Here is an 18,779-nt window from a genome sequence, read left to right as displayed (position 1 = left end):
TTTACTGTGTAACAAATTACCACAAATTGAATGGTTTACAACTTCTCAAACATTATCTCATTTTCTGTGGGTCAGAAGACTGGCATGTTTTAACTGGGTCCTCTGCTCAGGTTCTCATAAAGCTGAAATCAAGGTGTCAGCCAACTGCATTCTCATGTGGAAGCTCCACTAGGGAAAATCCACCTCCAGGTTCCCTTAGGCTGTTGGCAGAATTCATTCCCTTGTGGTTGTAGGACTGCAGTCCCCATTATTGTGCTTGTTGTTGGCCAAGTGTGCTCTCAGCATGGAGAGACCACTCTCAGCTCTTAACCACAAGCCCCCATTGCATTTCAGCAAGAACAAGCACATTTTAGGTTCCAAACCACCCTGACTTCCTCTTCTTGGAGTAGCCAGAAAAATACCCCCTGCTTTTAAAAGGCTAAAGTGATTAAATCAGATCCACATGAAAGGTCCCCCTTTCTTAAAGTCAGCCTTACCATATAACATAATAATTATGGAAGTTATGGGGCTCATCATGTTCTCAGATGCTGCCCACACTCAAAGTAGAAGGGATTATACAAAGGTGGGGGTCATCTGAGACTCATCCTGGGATTCTGACTACCACAATGTACAAAACACTGAAGAGCCCTTCATGATAGATAGAGGCTTATGGTTATTGCCAGGGTTTGAATGTGTTCCCCGAAGTTCCTTTGTTGAAAACTTAATCTCCAATGCAACAGTGTTGAGAAGTGGAACCTTCAAGAGGTGATTAGGTCATGAGGGCTCTGTTCTTATTTACTTATTTTATTTTATTTCTTTTGAGGCAAGAGTCTCACTCTGGAGTGCAGTGGTGCAATCTCGGTTCACTGCAACCTCCGCCTCCCAGGTTCAAGTGATTGTCCTACCTCAGCCTCGTGAGTAGCTGGGACTACAGGCACACATCACCACGCCCAGCTAATTTTTGTATTTTTAGTACAGATGGTGTTTCACCACATTGGCCAGGATGATCTTGATCTCTTGACCTTGTGATCTGCCTGCTTCGGCCTCCCAAAGTGCTGGGATTACAGGCATGAGCCACCACGCCTGGCCTCTGTTCTTATGAATGAATTAATGTCATTGATCTCTGGATTGAGTTCCTAATAAAAGAATACGTTTGGACTCCTTCCCTTCTCTCTCGCAAGAGTGCTCCCTTCTATTTTCTGACACTGGATGAGGCAGCAAGAAGGTTTTTGCCAGATGTCGGCCCCTTCACCTTGGGCTTTCCAGCCTCCAGAACTGTAAGAAATAAATCCTCATTCTTTATAAATTATCCATTCTGTTATAACAACACAAAATGGACTAAGACAGGCATAAAATCAAAGGAGTATAAGCAAGAAAAAATGGGGTAAAATTTAGAATATTGCATTCAAGCATGAACTTCATGCTTTGAGAAGCATTTGAAACATTCATTTTACTTTTAAATGTCCATGTTTAAATAAGTATTCCATATAGAATTCTCCACTTGAATTTTAGAAGGATTTCTCCAATGGGAAATCTTTATAGTTGTGCATGTACTAATAACTAAGAGGTTAAGAATTATTCCTCCTCAGTTTCCCCCTACATATAAAAATATTGTATTACAAGATGACAGAAAGTATTTCAGCTGAGTGTAAAGTTTTAACTTCAATGTTCTCTGAGAGGCAATATGGTATTATAGATTAGAATAAAGTATTCAAATTGGTATGTGTACACTCAGGCAGTGCCTAAGATAACCTATTGAGGTAAAGAAGGAAATGTTAAAACTTGGATTTTTATGTATTTTAGTATCAACCCAATATATTTGTATTTTTAAATATAGTTTATAATGGGTTAAGTATTGGTGCAGTGTTATGAAGATGTAGTTTATGAAAGTGTACATATTGGGGGAATTTCTTTTAGCAATTGAGTTACATTATCTTAAGAATTTGGAAACCAGTGATTTAAAGTAAGGGTTTTAGAATCCAATTGAAATGGTTTCTTGTCCCAAGCTGTGTAATTTTTAGAAATTCACCTTAATGTAAACCATAATTTTCACATGAGTATAATAAAAAGTGTTAATACCATAGGACTATTGTGAAGATTAAAGGGACTTTTTGTTTCAAATTATTAGCCCAATCATTAACCTATAATAAGAACTTGATAAATGTAAGGCATCGATATCATGTTCATATTAATTGCATTACATGCAACACTTGCAATTGCCTAAAGAAAGTAGTCTGCCCATTAAAGAGCTTGAGAGCAGGAAAAAAATCAGCTGTTTTTTTGCATTAAAGAGTGCCTGCCCTTGTATGCTGTTGGTAGGACTGTAAAATGGTCAAACTCCTATAAAAATAGTAGAGTAGATGCTCAAAAAATTAGAACTACCATATGATCCAGCAAACCTGCTTCTGTGTACATATCCAAAAAAATTGAAAGTAAGGTTTTGAGGACAAATTTGCCCACTCGTGCTCATAGCAGCACTACTCACAATAATAGAAGTACAAGCAACTCAAATGGCCATCAACAAATGAATGCACAAACAAAATGGCATATACCTACAATGGAATATTATTCAGCCTTTAAAAGGAGGGAAATCCTGTCACATATATTTATAACATGGATGAATCTTAAAGACTTTATGCTAGTAAAATGAGTCAGTGATAAAAAGACAAATTCTGTATGACTCCACTTATATGAGGCATCTAAAGTAGTTCAATTCATATAATCAGAAACTAAAATGGCACTTTACCAGGTGATGGAGAGAAAGAAAAAAGGGGAATTCTTGTATAATATAGAGTTTCTCTTATGCAAGATGAAAAAGCTCTGGATATCTGTTGCAAGACAATGTGAATATACTTAACACTATTTAAGTCTACAATGTAAAATGATTAATATGGTAACTTTTATGTTGTGTGTTTTTTACCACAATTAAAACACATAGGTAGATGGATGGATGGACAGTTGGACAGATAGATATATATACGTAGATAAAACTAAAAAGCTCTTGTGTGGTAGTAAATAAGAAGTTGTTGTATAATGTCCCATTATGTGGTGTCAGACTGGGAAGTGATTTTTATTTATTCCACTAATACTGAGCATCAAAATGCATCATCCATTATGCCAGGTACTAGAGATTAAATTTTTCTTTGAAATAGCTTTGGGGAAATTTAACAAATTATCAAGCAATAAGCATATTTTATAATATGGTGAGAATCTGATGGCTTCAAGAGGTATTAGCTTGGTAGAATCAATCAACAGCTGAACATTGACTATGAGAGGGAGAAATCAAGGCTGCCATACAAATTTCACCTTGTATGGGTAAGTAAAGTTGTACTGCTATCCATGGAGAGAGGGGAATAAGAAAAAGGTGTGTCAGCTGGGAGGACCTCGGATGGGAAAATGGAAAGAAGAAAAATGTGTTTCTGGACATACTTAATTTGAGATACTTTGGGATATCTTGGTGGAAACACCCGATAGAAAATCCAAAATACAGCTGACCCTTGAACAACCTGGGGTTAGGTGTACTGACACCCTCTGCAGCTGAAAACCTGCATATAATTTTGACTCCCTTAAAACTTAACTACTAATAGTCTACTGTTGACTGCAAGCCTTAGCAAAAAGACAATCTATTAAGCCATGAATAGACTAGTACCTGCATAGATTTTTAAGCATTCATGGCATATATTTTTCTTAGATTTTTTATATTTCTAGATTGTGCAGTTTATCTGCGAGTTTTTTCAAATTGTTATAAATTTCCAAAAATTTTCCAAATACTTATTGAAAAAAATCCACATATAAGTAGACCCACGCGATCCTGATCTGTGTTGTTCAAGGATCAACTGTACAGATTTGGACTTCAGAAGATACACATTATGTCACCAGAACACAGGCCTAACTGAAGCCATAAACAGGCACACAGTTATCCAGGACAAAATATAGAGTTAGACAAGAAATTCAAATATATCTCAGCAAAATAATTTGATTTCAAGAATAAAGAAGTAAACAATTCATGAAATTTGGGAAAATCAATTTGCCTTAGAATTTTACAGAGCACACACAATATCTATAATGTTATGACAGAAAAAGTAAAATAAAGAATCTGCATCTGGTTAGTTGTTCTTCCAGGATAAAGGTAAAAGACAAATACTCTCAATTGTATATGAAATTCAAAGAATAGAGTGCATGGACCTTCTTCAGGAAAAAAATGATAAACTGTAATGAGAGCCAATCAAATCAAGGAATTCAGAGGTAAAGGAAACCAGATAACAAAAAAGACAATAAACAATTAAATAGGAAAATAATGTTTAAAACTAAATTATTTAACATTAATATCAACAACACTGACAACATAATTATAATATAATGAATATAATAAATTATAATATATAAGTATAATATAATAAGTGAAATGAAATGTAAACCAGGATCTAAGAAACAAGGAGGTGGGAAGAAGTGAAAATATGCTTGTTTCTCATTTATCATTAGAGAGAGTCAATAATATTATATAAAATGGAAATTTGTAATTGGTAAAATAAGTGTACCTCAATATCCTAAAGGTTTTCTTAATCTTTTCCATTAACTTCAGTAATAAATATCTTTGAGAAGAAACATTTATCTATTAGTGATTCATTAAATTTTATGTATTTCTTCTTTTGTCACACTGACAATCTTATATTTTCTTATTCTTACTTAAATTAGCATATCATCATCATCCTAGTTTTAGAAAATTATTTCTGCCTGTCCATATACAACTATCAGTCATTGTATCGACTCTTGGTATATATGTTTAGAGAGGAATCTAGAATGATGTTCATAATTAGCTTATGGTCGCTACATTTTCATGGGACATTTGGTATGACTTTCTTTATTTCTTTCCTTTTCACTTAACTTTGTTAAAAGCTGAGACAGTATCACTTTTAGAATAACAGTCATTTTTTCTTCCAAAAACGAAGTAGAATAAATCTTAATAATACATGTGTACATAAATACATACAAGTATACCTTGTATTTCTTTTCTTTTCTTTTCTTTTTTTCTTTTTAATTGAGAGTCTCAACTCTATCGCCCAGGCTGGAGTGCAGTGGCGCCATCTGGGCTCACTGCAACCTCTGCCTCCTGGGTTCAAGCAATTCTCCTGCCTCAGCTAATTTCTTTTGTATTTTAGTAGAGATGGGGTTTCACTGGGGAATCTTCCCATCTCGGCTTCCCAAAATGCTAGGATTACAGGCGTGAGCCACCGGGCTTGACCTTGTATTTTAGCTCCATGTTGCAGTGTGATTTAGAGTTCATAAAATATACCTAATTATAATTATATCGTGATTTTCATGTTCTATTAATCATATTTTAAACAACTTTTTTTTAGCATTTACTATGTGCCCAGCATATGCTGCATATACCACATGCTTGTGTGTATGTGTGTGTATATGTATGTGTATATATGTGTATATGTATATATAGTATATGTTAGTATATATTATATACACTACTAATTATGCAAAACTACTAAGACTAGTATTAATACTAACATTTTATAAAAAGGAAACTGTATCTTTAGCTAAACTTTAGCCGACCCAGAACTCCAGTAAATGTCAGAGCCAGGATTTAAATTGTGCTCTAAAATCTATACTCTATGCACTATGCCATGTTTCTTGCCATCTATGCTATCCATGAAGTTTGTTTTATCTTGTTATCTAAAGATTGTAAAAATGAATATAACCTAAAACATAGTAGATTCACATTCATCTTTCCCAGTTAGACCAAAACAAAAAACAAAAAAACAAAAAAGAAAGAGTGAAAGTCTTATCAAATACAACAGCTATTAGGAAAAGGTCTTTATAGACTTGACATAAGATTAAAGTCCTTGAAAGTTCTCCTGGCATATGCCTGTATTTTCTTCTTCATCTTCCCTCCATTTTATGCAGTGAGTCTAGAGAGTAAACCGTGGGCAGTAGGATCCCAGCAGACTAAGGAAGATTATACAAGAAATATATATGAGTGCCACATCTCGCCCCATCTCCCTATTGTGGCTACTAACAGGACAAGGAAGAACCAATGGAAAAATCAAAAACTGGTATCTCAAGAAATAACTGTGGGATAGTCTTCGTACTCTAACATGGTCATATTTCCTCTTTATATTCAGAGGAAATATCCTGCCCCTTAATACTCAAGCCAGAGTGGCCTTTACTAATGGTCCCTACTGTTCCCTGAGAGCTAACCTGTGCTGGGGACTTGTCATAGATGATTTATTCTTCACAACTCTACAAACAATCACTAAGTCAGCTAATAAGCCACATTGCTGATATTCATTCTTGGGGTCTATTTCACCCCCAAATCCTATGCTACAGGATCTCCCAAAGTACTTTAATGAAAAGAAAAATGCATTGGCTATCAACAGCAATGTCCACTGTAGAAGCAAAAATGTGTTTCCATCTCAGTGACTACTATGATGATTTGTCTTTGTGTCATAGATACAAAGTATCATGATAAATAACTGGGTCTGTAGCAGATTCCAGATCAAGGCCTAATATAGGTGCCTTAGGCATAAAGTTAGGCCAGGTGGAAAGGTACACATGACTCCTCTTGGGGTATTATTTCTTTCACTCTGATGTCGCATAAAGGATTTATGACCAAAACCACAGTCAGAAAAATAACAAAAACAGTTACTGTTTATGAGTCAGTCCATGAATATTCATTACAATCACTGTACAGTAATCAATTAGTAGTATGCACAGCAAGAACAATATGAAATCTGAGGCTACAGATTGCAGAACTGAATAAATCATCATTTGTAAATGACACAACTAAAGATAACACATTTTCCTTTTTGGATGGAAATTCATTTTATGACCTGTATTAGAATAAATATAAGAAAGAAATATATATAAGAAGGACATAATTTAGACCTTTGTGTCTGTTCCTACAAATATAGGTCAAGTAAAGTATTTTTTTGATTATACAGTTTCAATATTCATAACTTTCTTTGCTTGATATTGAAAGACAAAAACATGAGCTTACCAAATTCCTAATGTTTTGTACAATGCAGTGGACTTTTTAAAAAGAGCGTTTAATAAATTTTCTGCTTTTCTAAGTTTACCATTCACAATATCAAATGGCATAATGTGTTCTGGTAGTTTAAATTGCAAGTGTGATGTTTCCACTAATTGTTGCCAGAAAACATTAATCAGGATCAAAAGCTTCTAAAAACAAACTAAACTAGAACTATCAAATGTGTAAAACAGAGTTACCACAGTTAAGTGAATTTAAAACTACCGCTGCTTAAAAGTTGGATGTAATCAATGTCAACCATTTGCTATATCGCTTTCAGAACTGTTTTAAGTAATTCATCCTTTCATTCTTCTAAATTTCTGACACTTTTAATGAAAGAATGTGTAAAAATAACAGTGGTACTATCTATAAAGCAGATGGGTAGCTCAACAAACTGCATATGCGCGTGCGTGTGCAGTGCAGGCGGGCGCGCAAAAGCACAGGTCCAACACAGGACCTAAAATGGCTGAGTTGCTGGATGTTGTTGCTTGGTGACCAAACCGTATCTCCTCCATCAAAAAGCAGTCTAAACATCAGTGACAGATATGTCCCCTTAGGTTTAGACATGACCAGGACAAATATTAAAGGGCATATTTATCCTTTTCAGTAGTCAATATTTTTATTTTAAGTCCGTTGTAACTTGCTCGATTTTATCATCAGTTAAGTTTGGGCTTTAGGGGGAAAGTAGTTGGAAAGCTACATCTCTTCTTTTGGGAAAATGAGAGTAGAACCAAGCTGCTTTAACTATGAGACTTAAAGATAGTCTTGTTTCAATTAAGTTTATGTGGCGTGTCTACTCTGTTCTAACATAACCTCCCAGGTGCCATCAGTCTCTCTTTCTTTCATTAAACAAAGTAGATAATTAGCCTCAGCCTGTCCTCTCCCCTTTTCTCTTTCCCTTTTCGCAGTGGTAATGATGTCTAATTATCAGCAGCAGTGGATTACTGCAACATCAGGAGCAAAGCATCTCTTACTGACAGCAAAGCCAGCCGCGAACCCTCAAACCTCAAGCAGCTAAGAATCATTCTTAGTCTCCACGAAAATACTATTCAAATACAGTATTTTATTTTGATCAATATATGCCTTGGAATTAAGAGAAAATATATTTTTGTCCTCTTGGTGACTGTACTTCTACCATCGGAAAGAAAAATCAACATATCGTTAAGGAAGGAATAATTTGAGATGTGGGGGAACACATGATAAAAGGGGATCCTTTATTTTTTAACTCCATTGAAATCATGATTGGCTGTCTCTCAGAGAAGGAGGAGCCTATAATTCTATGTCAGGAGCGGTATAAAAACGTTATAAAGAGCAATAGACAAGTTCATAAATTAAAAACCTCTTCAATATTTCAAAACAGGCTTGAATAAAAAGCAGAGCTCTTAAGTATTACATGGAAACCATTATCTAAGAATCACCTGATGAATTATATTCTCTCCCATAAATATATGGAATCTTTACTGACTAGAGAAACACGTGTTACTTTATTATTATCCCTGGAGTTGTCACTCTATGCTAGATGTCTTAGCAGTAATTCTTTAGCAATTCTGCATAAATTTTTGACTCAAAATCGTGGTATATTAATGCGTGAATGCTAGTTTGAATAACTGGCATTTATGATGATCTTAGTGTCTCTGGAATTGTTCTGAATTTACGTTATTAAAATAATCTTTTAAAGGACACTTATGTTAATACATATAGTGGGTGTAGTCAAATCCATATGAGTATAAACTCATTGTACCAATACCCAAGTGAAGCTATCTGACAGTTAAATAGAGGGACCTAAGTTTAACATAAAAGAAATGAAAAATAAACTTCCCAACTAACAGTGTTCCTTTAAAACACACATGATATTATGAAGTCATACCTTAAGTAAAGATATCTTAAATGATTTTATCCATGCAGTTAGCTCAGTATTGTCCAAAGGAAAATGCATGTTTATGTTTTGAATTCTTGATATTATTCCCGATACAAATTAATCAAAGCACTTCATTCTGTATACCAGATTTCTGGCTCATCCAGATGTAAATAAACCTCAGTTCTAATTCATGCCGATCTAGTCCTCATTATTTAGGAAAGCCAGACAATAATCTCACCATTGTCTTTAGTAGTGACACATGTTAAAGGAGAAGACACATTTATAGGTCCATCTCTTAGAAATCTCCCAACAATAGGACATTGTTAAAAAACAACCACCACCACAGAACTTTCATGTGTGTTTCCATTTCACCTTTATTTTCGGTTCCCTATTTCTATATAAATTCTAAAATAAATATACATCCTTCAAACAAGTATTTCTAATTAATCTCAGGAAACCGTAAACTGATTTTCAAACCTAAAAGAGCCTTCCAAATAATGCTTTAAAAAATAACTTTTCATGCACATATTTTCAGTTTAATATAATATACCTCCATTAGAGAGAGAATAGCTTTCAAAGCGTCTCCTTTCTAGCATCCTCCAGGAATACTGCACCGGGAAACAGTTGCCAGTACAGGAAAGTGAAAAGGAGGAAATGCTCAAGAAACCCCAAAGCAAGGCAAAAATACAAAGGATGCCAGATAGCCTCCCCCATCCCTACTCCAGGCGAGTACCCACCGTGGCATGATGCAGAAAGGTCTCATGCATCAGATCTGCCATCCTACTTGTAGCCCACAGTTCCCATCTTCTTGTGAAGGAAATCAACGCTGCTGCGGCTCCCCAGCCCCACTGGCTTCTGCAGCGTGAGGCTGAGATGCACTGGGCTCTCAATGCCAGTGCCTCACGGCGCCTGGGCTAGAGCTTTGTGGCCATGAGACTAGAGCCACCCCAGAAAGAGGAACAAATACACACACCATTCGATAGCGCCTAAACCCATCTCTCTTTGTTGTTCATCTTCTAGCTGCGGCTTTATTTGTAGAAGAGGGAAGTGAGGAAGGGAATGGGGGGCGGGGAAGAGGAATCTCCAGGACCTTATCTACAATCTCAACAGTCGCGGCAACGATCTCTGGGAGTGATCGAGGCATTCGGGCTGCCCCGTGCCTCCTGGGCGGCGATCTAACGATAAAACCTGACGGTGTCCTGAGGAAAACCCCACATCCACCGCTAGCGCCACATTCGGGCTTTATGCCAATAAGGAGACACTGTAGACTATCGATCAGACTTGTCTGTTCTCAGAGCGTGCGGCCGGGCTTCCAGCCTGGCCTTTATGCGCGGTGGCGGCGGTGGGACACGCGCCAGGCGCCCAGAGAAGGACATGGGACAATGGCCCAGCCCGGGGACGCTAGACGCCGCCCGACCCGGGGAAGGAAGCTCCAGCAGCCGGTCCGGGAGCCCGAGGCGGGGAGGCAGGCCAGCTCTGGAGGTGCGCTGCCGCTTTAAAATAAAGGACCACAAAGACTCCACAGTGGGGAAAACGCGCCTGGCTAATGCGAGTGGGGACGACTTGGGGAGGGGGTTGAGGAAGGTAGGGGGCACACGAGCCAACGGCGGCTCACGGCTCCCCCTCTCTCCCGCCTCTCTCCTTCCTCCCTCCCCGCCGGGTTGCTCCGGCAGACAAATAACAGAGGAAGGCGAGTCACTCACCGTGGTCTTGACAGGCACGTAGAGCACTTGCTTGGCGCCGCCGCCTCCCCCGCGGACCTCGTCCGGCTGGCCCAGCTGGAAGCCCTTCGATTTGACCCAGAATTTAAATTTGGCGTTGTCCGTGGAGCTCGACTCGGAGCCATTGAGGAGCTGGACGATCCGCTCGTATTTTTTACGGGTCACCGTCTTGGTCTTGCCTGAGTCCCCGTAAGTCCTGAGGCACCAGTCCTGGAACTGGCGGTACATGTCGCGCTCGCTCTCCATGTTCCCCGCGCCCGGCCGCCGGCCGGATGCTCCCAGCGCACTTCGCACCTGTTCACCCTGGGCTCATGTAAAATGCAGCCCTGGCCACGTTGCAGGGATGCGAGGTCCCGGGCGCCGCGGGAGCCTGCTTTGGGTGGGGGAAGGGATGGGGAGAGGGGAGGAGGGTCCGGTTGGGCACCAGCAATCAATGCCCTGTGCTACCAAGTCTGGTCCATTCGTAATTGCAACGGCTGTCTCGGACGCTTTTCCTGTTCCCTTAGCGATCGGTCTCTTTAATATTGTGTGACCAGGACCATCCCAACAGCATTCTGGCCCAGAGAAGCTGGGTTTTGAATAATTAAAATCCCACTCCTTGGTTTATTAAAAATCCCAATATTGAATTGGGGTGGTCCCTAGACGCCTCGCCCCCGGGCTGCGTCCGGGGCTGGGCAGGTGGAGCGCAGCGCCGCCTCCCCGCGCGCGCCCCAGAAGCTTCCCCAGCCACTGGCCCCGTGTTCCAGGAGTGAGGGCTGTGCTTCTCCTGAAAGCAGCCGCCGGCCCAGCGCCTGCGAGACCCGAAGGGCACACGGGTCCCGGATCTCTCCTTCCTCCTGGGTCCTGCTTTGACCTTCCCCACGACGGGTGTTAAGGGACTAGAAAGAGAGAAAGTTCTTACCTGTCATGTTTTTAAACCTATCAAATTCTGTTTTACAGAATTATTTTATCAAGATATTTTAAAAAACGGTTTAAAATCTCATTTCTTCAGATGTATTTGGAATAAATTCCAGCCCTGTACGTAGATTCTACGAGTTAAGTCCCAGAAATTAGCAAAGCATTGATGGAGATTTGGCCATAGTTCTACAGGATAGATTGTAGAGCCCCAAACAGATATCCGTTCCAGGGGGATGTGGGTAACGGAAGGCAGGCCGCTGGTGGCGGGTCTCCCGGATAATGATGGGACCCCCAGACAGGACTCCTCTGGTTTCTGCTGAACAAGACATAGAAGTAAGTTTAGGATACAGATGCTTGAAACCCTTTGCACGAAATTAAAATAGATAGAGAAAGATCATTTTCTCCTTGCTTAGTCACAGTTTGCAGTTCACACGGGAGGTTTCAGTTGCCTATTTTCCCCCTGCCACGTCATGGACACCCCCTCCACTGCTCTGAGTAGACAAATATGAGTTCCTCTGGACTATTTTTCCAAGCAGATGAAGTCAGCAGTTGCTCCATTCAGGACTTCCATCCATTTGTTTCCAGAGCTGGAAATAGGGGAGTTCCCATCCTCCTCGCGCGGCGGCTGCGGCCGCTCCTCTTTATTCTACTCTCAGTCGAGGCCCGCGCCCGTCCCAGGGAGCGGCTCTGCCAGGAAAACGGCCCGACTAGTGCCCGGCTCCTGGGCTGCGTCCGAGCCCACCTTCTTCCCTCGTCGTCGTCTCCCAGACTGAAACCCGGAAAGGGAACGCGGGATGTTTGCGCCCACTGCGCTGTAGCTGGTCCTGGCACTTGCAAAATGGTCAGTGGCTCCTGCTCGGCCAGGATGAGTGTGTGCGTGTGTGTGAGCAAGGGAGCGAGGGTGTGCGGTGTGCAGGGGGTGCGCTGTGTGTGCGCGCGTCTCCGGGAAGGTCTCGCGGCGGCTGGAGCCGGGACTGACAGCCCGGGCGGAGCGCAGGCAGCTCCACACACTAAACCTCTCGCCTCTCCCCTCACCCCCACCCCTCCCACTCCCCTCTCCTCCCCCCACCCTCCCCGGCCCCTTCCAAGCTCTCTGATTGGCCAATGGGACAAAAGTTTCTGTGGAGACGGCTGGGCGCTGACGTCACGGGCAGAATTGTCCCATTTAGGGATCCCGGGGGCAGTGCGCATGCTGCAGGCTGCAGGTTAGAGGCAGGAGGAGGTAGCAGCGGGCCCGACGGCAGCCAGGTGGCGGAAAGGAGCACGCAGCATCCAGGTGGGGGGACGACTCCAGCAGGGTTTCCATGGAGATTCCTCTGGGTCTAGCCTAAAAACAGCAGATCAGCTGACACCATTAGCTCAGGACCTAATTACTGCTTATTGGAGCAACAAATGAGGGAGAGGGCCAGCTGCAAAGGAAGAGTTTATCCCCCCACCCCTTTCCCCCATCTCGTCCTTTCTCCCCCTCTCTCCATCGCTCTTGAGTCCCGGGTGAATTCTCATTAACTTGCAAGATTCCTGCAACAACAGCTCCCCTTCTCCAGAGGCCACCCCGACTGCTTTTATTCTTTTATTTCCTTCTTTTGTATTAAAAAAGTACTAAAATAAATCAGTTGTTCTGAGTCCTTGAATTTTTGTTCAATACATACTAGACCATAGAGCTCAGAGAAGACCCTGTCCAATAAGTCACAAGTGAATCTAATACAAGGGACACAGGGGGAAAATATCACTTTCAATTTATTGAGGTGAACAATAATCTTTAGATATTTCACGTTAAAAAAATCTCAATATCTTAAATACATAAATATTTGAAACACGCAATTGGACAGAAGAATATTCTGAACCACCCTTCTAGTGGGGTATACTTCACAGGAACAACTTTGTTAAGTTTCCCTTTGTGGCATTAGGGCTTGATTTAGTTAGATATTGGTCATGTGTTTCCTGGAAGTTTCTGGAAAGATAATTGGTCCTGGGATAGTCATTCAAGAATAAGCTAGTTCTATAGATTTCACTTTCTCATATGGTTATAGTTCACAGTTACAGAATTATTTTATGCAGCTTTTCATCTGAAAAGGCATCCCATCCCCTCTAAGCTTTATTCCTATACTTTCAGCCTCCAAAAACCTTCCTTAATCATTCAACTTGTATTACTTTCTTCTGTACTCCTCTGTATTGTGTCTTTCAAACATTTTTGAACCCTGTCTTATAGTAAGGCATACACTTTACATTGACATGTAGTGCATACATACATTTGTTCTGCAAAAATTGTATGAAAACATCTATTTTATTATGTGCAATATACATTGCACTCATTTTTGCCTTTTTCCCTCCTATTTATTTTGTTATTATTATTTGGTAAAGTATGGTCCCAACCAAATAAATGTATTTTATGACCCACCAAAAAATGACTGGCAACCTACAATTTGAAAAATATTGTTTTAGATCATAGTGACTACACTGCTCCTTTTATCTTATTTATATTTTCATGTGAGTATGTTTTGTTGTTTAAATAAAATTTTAATTGGAAAACCCTTGAAAGTTTATGTCTTTTTTCTTGTTTTGTGTGGTGAACAATGTACACAGTAAGTGCTTAATAAATTGAGTTAATAAATTAATGAAAGAAGGAGAACAAGAGTAAGGGAAGGAAGGAAGAAGGTAGGCATAATCTTTGTCCATTCTTGTTGGCTTTTGCTGGGTAGTGTTTGGTTGAAGTTGGTCCCCCGTCTTAAGGAAATGCCAGGGCTTTACCACACACACACGTTGTTCATTGTATTTATACTTGACACCCTAATGCATAGCAACTAGAACACCCTAGACATATAGAACTCCCAGAAGATAAAAATGTCATCAACCCCCACTTGTATTCACTACATTTGATATACAAGCACAAAAACCCCACAAAATGAAATACATTATATGAAATACATTCTTTTTAAGAAGAAAAGTTAAATGATTAACTACTGAAAGAGTATTTGCATTGGGAGGAAAGGAATGCAGAGTTCAAAGATTTCAAGGGTCGTAAGTCTTAGAGCCCTGCGGATTCTCTTGTTTCTAGTGGAACCCAAAGTGTAATATGCTCTGTACTTGCACCCATTATTAATTGTGCTGCCTGAGCCAACACCTTCAACCATATCTTGTCTACCTAGGAGGGTAGGCACCTAACAAAAATCTAAAATCTGCTTCAGCAACTTACTCTGGATTAATTTTCCTCCTTTGAACTTCTCTAGAGTCAGGTCTGCCCAGCCCCATCTCAGGGTCATCCTGAGCTGCTTCCTCAGCTATATGGTTCATGTGAACAGGCTGCCTGGGATTTTAACCTGGTATATTCCCAAGACACTTTCCTCAGAATTGCCTCACTACAAAGCATATCTCTCCGAAATGTTTTTCTTCACCCCATCTGAATGCCAATTCCCAATCTGGGCCCAGGGGTCCTGTCTGCCTGACAGGCAGAGGAAGAAAAGAGAGGAAGAGGAAGGCAAAAAGGCATGTAAACTTATATTTTAATTTAAAATAATCCAAAACATGGGCTATCACAATATGATTTTGTTATAGAAGTAAAATTTCTTCCAACTTCATGGTCAGTTTATAAATGACATTTTAAAACTCCAGAAAATCTTGCACTTTAGTATCAATCACAAATATTTACACAACACTATGCATTCATCAGCAAAATGTTAGAGTACAAACAACATAGAATCTGTGATCAGAAAATCAGTGTTCAAAGAATAAACAAGCTTTCATTCCTTCAAATAATTGTGGATTTTGTTAAACAAATATTAACCAAGCGTCAGTTACTCTCACAGGTTCTAGGGTTAATGTCGTCAGCAAGACAGAGGTATATGCATGGTCCTCATCTCATGGAACATAAATTCTTCTAAGGAGAGCAGACAACAACGCAAAAAATAAATAGAGCTTTATGTAAGTGCTACGAGGGAGAAAAATGGCAGTGTAAGAGAAAACAGTGGCAAGGTAGAGAGACTTGATGAGCTTAGGGAAGATCTTCTGAGTAGGTAGCATTTATCATGAGACCTGAAGATTCAAAGGAGTCAATTATATGAAGCCAGGCAGAGGAACTATAGGCAAAGCGCAAAGGTCCTAACGTAAAAGAGCTCTTGGCGGCTGGGCGCGGTGGCTCAAGCCTGTAATCCCAGCACTTTGGGAGGCCGAGACGGGCGGATCACAAGGTCAGGAGATCGAGACCATCCTGGCGAACACAGTGAAACCCCGTCTCTACTAAAAATCCAAAAAACTAGCCGGGCGAGGTGGCGGGCGCCTGTAGTCCCAGCTACTTGGGAGGCTGAGGCAGGAGAATGGCGTGAACCCAGGAGGCGGAGCTTGCAGTGAGCTGAGATCCGGCCACTGCACTCCAGCCTGGGCGACAGAGCAAGACTCCGCCTCAAAAAAAAAAAAAAAAAAAAAAAAAAAGAGCTCTTGGCATGTTTGAGGAATAGAAAGAAGGCCAGGGAAACTGGAGCTTGAAAGAGAAAGGTAGAATGTGAGATCTGAGTAGCCTTCTGCAGCCAGATCTTGTAGGGGCACTGCTTACATTTTATTGATAAGTGCTTATATTTTATTGGTCCAGTAGAAAACCACTGAGATATCTCAGGCAGGAGAATGATATGATATGATATATGATATGATGAGATATGATATGCATTTTTATTCATCTCACTGGCCACTTTGAGGAGAAAGGACTGGAAAGGGACAAGCATGAAAGCAGGAAGACCAGCTAAAAAAATGGTGATAGTTGTAGTGGTAGCTTAGATGAACTATTACAGCGATAGATTAGAGTATTAACAGAGGAGGTAGAGGGAGAGAAGTGATGGGTTGAAGATACAGTTCAAAGAAAGAATAGAGCTTCCTGAATGTGTATCTCCTTTATTCCCCTGCCCCCACCCCACAATCCATAGGTTGAAATCCTAACCCCCAAGGTGATGGTATTAGGAAGTGGTACCTTTGGGAGCTGATTAGGTAATGAAAGCAGAGCTGGTCATGAATGGAATTGGTGTCTTTATCAAAGAGGTCTCACAGAGCTCGTCTGCCACTTCCTCCATGTGAGGACGCTGAAAACATGGCCATCTTTGAAGAGGAGTCTCACTAGACATCACATTTGCCAGCATCTTAATCTTGGACTTTCCAGCCTCCAGACCTGTGAGAAATAAATTCCTGTTGTTTATAAGCCACCCAGCCTATAGTATTTTGTTATAGCAGCCCTAGTGAACTAATACACTGATGGACTGCATGTATCAGATGAGAGAAAGGATTGAATCAAAGATGACTACATGATTTCTGGCTTTAGTAGTGAGGCTAGTGAAGCCATTGACTTACAGAGAAATGTTTGGGGGAGGAACAGATTGGGAGTTGGAGGCTGAGGGAGGAGCAGAAGCAAGTTGGGGTGGAGAGGCAGGAAGAAAGAATTTAATTTCAGAGAAGTTAAATTTGAAATACCAGGAGAGTTGTTCATGTAGGAATTGAATATAGAAGCTTGAACTACGGAGAAAAGTCTGGACTGGAGATATAAATACAGGGAATTTAAAGCCATAGGAATGAATGACATCACCTTTGTCCACATTTCCTACAAAAAAGGGAAAGCCCCCATCTTTTGATATTGAGTTTGTATATACTAATACCTTATGACTAAAACAGAATGTCATGTACTGAGCAGCAGAAGTTGGCTTCTATTGCTATAATACTGGTATTGGGAAAAGCCTGAGAAAAATAGCAAAGCAGTTTGGATGAATCCTTGACTAGACCTAAACTGTTAGTAATTTCCAAATATACATGGACTTAAAATCATTTAAAACTTAAAAATGAAGCTGTGAAAGAGTTGGTTAGACCTATTCTGGATTAGATCAGGACCTGGAGGCATGCTAAAATAGGAATCAAATTTTAGGATGTCCTGTGATCACATTTCCCACTAAAGGGGTTGACTAGAGACTTGTCTACTGAGTTAAGCTAATGAAAGAATTTGAGCCTTTCAGCCAGATTAGAGATTATGGAGGATAGTACTTGCTACTTTGAAAGCTGAGGTTCTGAACATCATTATGCATTCCGAGGGTTAAAAGTCTATTACTAACCCTGTCAAGGAAAAGAAAGTTGTAAAGGAAGCAAACGACCAACTCAATCAGCAACTTGATTATTATATAATTTATTAACTTTTCAAAATGAACCAGAATAAACAAAGTTAAAGCAGAAATGTCCTGTTTATGCAGGTGGAGAAATTTGGAACTATGTAAAAATTGTCACAAATCTGATTTTATTAGTTGACTTCCAATGTATTGACTCTTCTACCAAATAATTTTGAAAAGAGCCTGTCTTTAGTATGCAATAGCTATCCTTTAATTAAGAAAAGAAACACTTTTGAGAGAGTTTAAATATTTTTCTGATCTTTATGGCTGCCATTACTAAGTCACAGAGAAACACATATTTTAATTTGTAAATTGTAATATCAGTATCTTTATTCCACTTTCTAACCTAAAAGAAAAGATTAAAAAATTGATGTTTGTTGTTTTGCCTAAATTTACTGATACTGATGTTTGGTAAGAATTTCATTAAATATTATGCATTAACCAAAATTTAATTTCCATAAATACTTAAGTGTGCAAATTAAGACCAAATTAGATTTGATAGTCTAGTTGATTTTCTAAATTTCTCTTTAATTTCTACTTTTAACATGATCCTATGAGCAAGTCCATGGTACAGCCAGTTCCTGCATTTTGACAGCGGCATATGGATTTATTCAACATTCATCCACCCGACATTTTCATCTAGCTGCAATAGCTATGATAAAGTCCAAAGTTAACAGTCTGGTGTTCGTGTCCCTTGTAACAGAGAAGAAAATACATTTTTTCTGGCCCCAAATATTGCTTTATTTCCCACTAGCCATATGGCTTATCTTTTCTTCCAAAATATATGTCTTAAAACAGTAATCCACATATTCATCCTCAACTCAGTGGACAGTACTATTACAGAATTTTTAGATTATTTTTAGAAGTTATTTTGTCAAAGAAAATAAAAGCTATTTGGGGATGAAGAAGCAAAACACCTCTGCTCAATTCCCATTATATTTTCGATACTTCCAGTTTTTATTCTGATTTCTATTGAGTGAACCAATTCATATCTTACCATCATCATGTAGCCCTTATATCTTATTTTAAATGCATGATTAATCATTTTAGGACATTTGTTTAACTTGCAGTATAAAAGTGACAAGAATGGCACACAAAGATTTCTTGGCTAAAACCACAGACTCCAGAAATAGTTTTTACAGGGGAACCATCTGAGC

General features: G+C 39.7%; 1 protein-coding gene across 2 annotated transcripts in view; it reads right to left on the bottom strand.

The window, feature by feature from the left end:
• NOL4 (nucleolar protein 4) overlaps positions 1-11,136 on the bottom strand; it is a 383,228-nt gene extending 372,092 nt beyond the window's left edge. For both annotated transcript variants that reach the window (XM_033178023.1, XM_033178024.1), the window contains exon 1: positions 10,580-11,136. In XM_033178023.1, the coding sequence (XP_033033914.1) occupies positions 10,580-10,843 (264 nt within the window). In that variant the 5' untranslated portion in view covers positions 10,844-11,136. The remainder of the gene's footprint in view (positions 1-10,579) is intronic.
• Positions 11,137-18,779: the final 7,643 nt, after the last annotated feature.

This window comes from Trachypithecus francoisi, unplaced genomic scaffold, assembly GCF_009764315.1.
Source record: "Trachypithecus francoisi isolate TF-2019V2 unplaced genomic scaffold, Tfra_2.0 Lachesis_group19, whole genome shotgun sequence".
Classification (NCBI taxonomy): Eukaryota; Metazoa; Chordata; class Mammalia; order Primates; family Cercopithecidae; genus Trachypithecus; species Trachypithecus francoisi.
The sequence above is the reverse complement of the archived record's forward strand: the minus strand, read 5'-3'. Positions and strand labels throughout refer to the sequence as shown.